General features: G+C 39.1%; 1 protein-coding gene across 1 annotated transcript in view; it reads left to right on the forward strand.

The window, feature by feature from the left end:
• Positions 1 to 2477: 2477 nt before the first annotated feature.
• The window catches only part of LOC121387634 (keratin-associated protein 4-9-like), a 64239-nt gene continuing 60716 nt past the window's right edge, over positions 2478 to 6000 (forward strand). Inside the window, exons 1-2 of the mRNA XM_041518806.1 lie at positions 2478 to 2570; positions 4973 to 5069. Coding sequence (XP_041374740.1) covers positions 2478 to 2570; positions 4973 to 5069 — 190 coding nt within the window. The remainder of the gene's footprint in view (positions 2571 to 4972; positions 5070 to 6000) is intronic.

Genomic DNA, 6000 nt, shown 5'->3' on the forward strand with positions numbered 1-6000 from the left:
TCCATTAGAAAATTAACGGTTTTGGGGAGAATAACTGTTCTTAAAACCTTAATAATACCCAAGCTAATATATTTGTTAATATCATTGCCAGACCCAGGGAAAGGTTTTTAAAAAAAATATAACGACGCTATTTCATAAATTTATTTGGCAGAATAAACCAGAAAAGCTCAAACGTGATTTAATAGCACAAGGTTATAAAGCAGGGGGTATTAAAATGTTAAACATATATAGTTTTAAAACCTCATTAAAATGTTCATGGATACGAAGACAATTCAAAGTGGGTTACTCTTTTCAAATCCGTTACAGGTATCTCAAAGAACGATTTAATAATATATGGTGATCCTTTTATTTCTAAGAGTGAGTTGGATAACTACTGAACAGAAACATAAGCCACAATCTGTAGATGATATTTTATCAGTTAATATTTGACATAATAGTGAAATAGTTATAAACCATAAACCATTTTTATATAAACATTATGCCCCAAAAGGTATAATATTCATAAACGATTTAATAGATGATTATGGAGAAATTTTAAAGTATGAACAATTTGCAGAACAATATCATGTTAATTCAAATTTCATTAGCTATGCTTCACTAATAAATGCTGTGAAATAATTCATATCAACATTTAGTGATTTAAGGGTCGATCGTTTCAAAAAAGTGAATAATCCAATTTTCCCTTTTAGGTTAAGACTTGTTTTGAAAAGTAAACAGGGATGTACGGACATGTATTGCATACTCAGCCATAAACGCATAATCCCATAAGCGCAGATAAAATATAGAAATCAAGGATTTAATTTTGTCTCAAGTGATTGGGAAGAATACTATGAATTACCTTTCTAAAGCATTAATGATACTTTATTATGGTTTCAGTATCGCATCTTACATCGAATTTTAGCAACAAACACTTTTCTATATATGATTCATTATGTAGATTCTAATATGTGTATATTCTGTAATAACTTCCCAGAAACTCTACAACATCTTTTCTATGAATGCACTCAGGTTAATACCTTTTGGAAAGCTGTAGAAGACTGGGTTTTGTCCAAAACAGGAATTGTTGTCCACTTTGACAAAAATATTGTTATGTTTGGTATTATTAACAAAAAGAACGTTAATATAATTAACTGGCTAATTATTAACATTAAACATTATAATATATACTGTACGAAAATGCAAGAAAAAAAAAAACTATCGCGTCCGTTCAAAACAAATTTGAAATTGAGAAATATATTTATTTCAAAAACTGCATCTATGAAAAGTTTAATAAAGAATGGGCACAATAACCTGTTCACTGTTTATGTTCTGAGGGCAATACATCTTTAAAAAAATAATAAAAAAAAATGGGCACAATGGTTCAACCTTTTTATATAGTGAAAGAAAGAGAAAAAAAACCCCATTACACTCAGATAACGATGTACTCAAAGGAAAACTTTTTGTAATTGCATGTTCATATAACATTCCAACACAGACCCGACTGCTTTTCCTGTTATTATCATCAGTTTAATTCTGCTTCGTTATTCACTATCAACTTTAGGTTTTTCTTCCTCTTCTTCTTCTTTTTCTTATTCTTCTTGTTCTTCTTGTTTTTCTTGTTTTTCTTCTTCTTCTCTCGTTGTTACCCTTTTTTCTTTTTCTGTTTTTTAAAAGTCCTGGACCATAAGGCGTGCATAAAAGGAAGTACTATTTTATTTTGATTTGTACCTGCATATATCAGAATAGAATGTAATGTGAGTGCGTACGTGCGTGCGTGTATGCGTATGTATGTGTGTATGTTTGTATATATGTATGTATGTTTACACATGTATGAATATTAATTTTAAGATAAATTGTAAGGCGGTGTATCAAGGCTCCCCAACCCTGGCACTGTCTAGTGGTCTGAGGACAATAATAATAAATAAATAAATAAATAAATAATAATAATAATAATAATAATAATAATAGCAGAAGCAGTAGTAGTAATAGCAGTAGCAGTAGCAGTAGCAGCAGCAGTAGTAGTAGTGGCAGTAATAGTAATGGTAATGGTCGTAGTGGTGGTGGTAGTAGTAGCAGTAGTGGCAGTAGCTGTAACAGTAGCAGTAGCAGCAGTAGAAGTAGTAGTAGTAGTAGTAGTAGTAGTAGTGGTGGTAATAGTAATGGTGATAGTAGTAGTGGTGGTAGTAGCAGTAGAAGTAATAGTAGTATTAGTGGTGGTGGTAGTAGTAGTAGTAATAGTGATTGTAGTAGTAGTAGTAAAAGTAGTAGCAGTAGTAGTTGTTGTTCTTGCAGCAGTAGTTGTTGTTGTAGTAGTAGTAGTAGTAGTAGTAGTAGTAGCAACAGCAAGAGCAACAACAACAACAGTAGTAGTTGTAGTAGCAGTAGCCGTATCAGTAGCAGTACAGATGATGATGATGATGACTATTATTATTATTGTTGTTGTTGTTATTAGTATTATTATTATTACTTCCAGTCGTTAGCTGGAGTGTGTGGAACTAATGGAGCATCCCTTGATAGGAGAGGAGCTGACGCCAGGACGTGTGTCCCACGTGATCGTGACGTCACAACATCATCTAGAAATAGGCCTAAAGGCAAGTCTACAGTCAACTCTACTAGGGCCATTGTTAAATGGCCAACGGATTTTTCGAAGCTGTCTAAGCCTTACAAACGCGTAAAATCATTGTAGATAATAATGAGATTAAGGAATACAGTAAAATAGTATTATGCATCTTAATTCCAGTGCTGAACGTGGATGCCACATCATGCCATTGTATTACTATTGCATTCCATACATACCAAAATCGATCTGGAATGCAAAACGGGTGGATCATGAAAGATGCGAATTGCACGTGAAACACTACCAGGCCTGGGTATAAAAGAAACGCCAGACAGCAATGTTCAACTCATTTTACGAGTAGCGATACAACGATGCCACGACTTAACGCTGATTCCAGACATAGAGCTTTGGGGAATTTGGAGGCCGGAATGGATGCCAGGCAGGTTGCACGTGCTTTCGGTGTCCATGTCTCGACAATCTACCGTTTCATAGACCGATTTCTACAGAACAACAACGTCGTCGACCGTCCACGTAGCGGCCGTCCGTCCCAGAGTGACGTCACAGCGCCAGGACCGTTACATCGTCCGAACTCACATGCGTGATCGGTTCGTACCAGCCACCACAACAGCCCGGCAGACAGTGGGAACCCACAACCGCCCCGTTTCCTACACCACGGTACGACGTCGTCTGATCGCCATCCATCTGAACTGTCGTCGACCGTACATTGGACAACGTCTCACCACAGCGACACCGCCTTGCACGACACAACTGGGCTGTTCTGCATCGACAGTGGCGGAACCGACAGTGGCAGAACATCGTCTTCTCCGACGAAAGCCGCTACTGCTTAGATAGGGCCGACGGTCGTATGAGGGTGGGTGGAGGCGTCGAGGTGAGCGCTTCACAGATGCGTGTGTTATGGAGAGGGACCGTTGGGGAGGGCCTTCCGTCATGCTGTGTGGTGCCATATCCTGGGGACGTCGTGTACAACCTGTCATCTTCGACAACAACGGCCGAGGACGCGGCAGGGGCGTCACAGCACAGCGCTACATCGACGAAGTGCTCACGCCTGTGGTGGTGCCTTTTTTCGCGGGTCACCGTCAGATGGTTTACCAGCACGACAACGCCAGGCCACACACGGCACGGGCCACCCAGGCATTCCTGGCACAGCACAACATCATCACAATGGACTGGCCAGCTTTAAGCCCGGATCTGAACCCCATCGAGCACTTGTGGGACGAGGTTCAGCGCATGATGAACCAACGCCCTGCTCCCGTGGTGACACAGCAGCAGCTCCGCCAGGCCGTCGTGGACACCTACAACAACGTGCCCAGGGCCTTCATCAGGAAACCTCTTCCTCTCCATGGGTAGGAGGTGTGCGGCGGTCATGGCCAGCAATGGCGGACACACCCGCTATTAGTGGACATGTTTGAGTGGCATGTGACGCCATTGAAGAAGCGCCATGGCCTTGACATTTCAAATGACAATGCGACCTCGATTTTTAACATGTCAATAACATGAAATCTCATCTTTACGAATTGTTTAAGTTTTTCATAGAAACGATTATTTTAAGAACTTTGGGACGTATTTCAATGAGTGCACTCAAAACCTCCAATCTACGTATTCGCGTTTCTTTTGGAGTTAAGTATATATATGGCAAAAAGACGTTAAAAAAAGTAATTACTCGTGAAGACCCTAAGTGATGTCATAGCCTACGATCGGTGATTTCATACTGTTAAGATAGGTTCGAAAATCCCTAGCTAGAGTGTAATAAAGTTCTTTATTATATACATAGCAATGAAATATATATGTGCGTGTGTGCCTTTACGTGAGTGTCTGTGAACAATCACAAAATTTACCTAATGTTTACATGTTGGATATCACTGATAGGTCCATCTCCCAACGTGACACACAACTGTGATGACGTCATGGCAAGCCACACATGTAATGGCGTGTATACACTAACGGGACTTGAAGTTTACAACTTGACCGTCTTTTGTGACATGAGAACTTTTGATGGTGGTTGGCTGGTAAGCAGTAATCGATTTCATAAATTACAGATGTTTCTTCATAAATTACAGGTGATTCTTAATAAATTACAGATGTTTCTTCATAAATAGCAGATGATTCTTAATAAATTACGGGTGTTTCTTCATAAATTACAGATGTTTCTTCATAAATAGCAGATGATTCTTAATAAATTACGGGTGTTTCTTCATAAATTACAGATGTTTCTTCATAAATTAAAGGTGTTTATTAATAAATTACAGGTGTTTCTTAATAAATTACAGGTTTTCCTTAATAAATTACAGGTGTTTGTTTCTTAAATTACAGGTGTTTCTTCATACATTACAGGTGTTTATTGATAAATTACAGGTGTTTCTTCATAAATTACAGGTGTTTATTAATAGATTACAACTGTTTCGTCATAAATTACAGGTGTTTCAGAGAAGGATGGACGGATCTGAAGATTTCTACAGAAGCTGGAACGAATACAGAGACGGGTTTGGTGACGTAGACCGAGAATTCTGGCTAGGTAAGTAATAAATTACTAGAAGGAGGAACACGACTAAAAAGAAATATGGGGCGTACCTAAACTGTGGCGTAGCGAGGGGAGGGGGGGGGGGGGGGGTGGACACGATGACCATGCCCCGCAATCAATTTTTTGTCTTTTTTTTAACTGTAATTTTATAAAATCATACATACATACATACATACATGCATACATAATGTGGGTTGCCCCATCTCCAATAATGCCCCCCCCCCCCCCCCCCCCAAAAAAAAAAAAACCCCACAAAAAACCACAAAAAACCCACAAAAAACCCCCAATCCTGGGTAGGCCCGTGTACCTAAAGTAAATGACCTAGGGTGATGCAGATAAAAATAACCAGGCCACATAGAGCTTTCTTCAACTAGAAAAATGGTACCTTTAAAATATACTGACAGAAAAACAAAAACAAAGTTCAGTTTTGGTAATATAACTTTTTTTATCCTGTACCAAATGTAGTAACATTTGAAACATAGTTGTCTTATTGTACTGTCTAAAGAATCTTTGGGTACGAAGCTACATGGGTTTTTTTTACCGATTTGTCAAGAAAGCATGCCACTGCCACGTGCCATGGACTTGAACACCATACCAAATCGAAGTTTTGAACAGTACACATCGAGTGCACAATATATCATTTCAACACGATTGAAAAGGTAAAGGCAGCGAATGTTACAAGTTTATAGGGGTGGGGCTATTGCTCTAATTATGCAGGAGCAATCGCCACGTTGTGTCGCCCAGCAATTTGCTGTACATGAGTCAACGATAGCTCGTTTAATGGGGCGTCACAGAGTCACAGGAAGATTAGCTGACCGTCCAAGGAGCGGACGTCCGCGCATTTGGGTACCACGTCAATATAGTGGCCTACGTCTCACACACCTCCGTAACCGTTTTTGTTTTTGTTTTGTTTTGTTTGTTTTTG

This window comes from Gigantopelta aegis, chromosome 13 (genome assembly GCF_016097555.1).
Source record: "Gigantopelta aegis isolate Gae_Host chromosome 13, Gae_host_genome, whole genome shotgun sequence".
In the NCBI taxonomy this organism is placed as follows: Eukaryota; Metazoa; Mollusca; class Gastropoda; order Neomphalida; family Peltospiridae; genus Gigantopelta; species Gigantopelta aegis.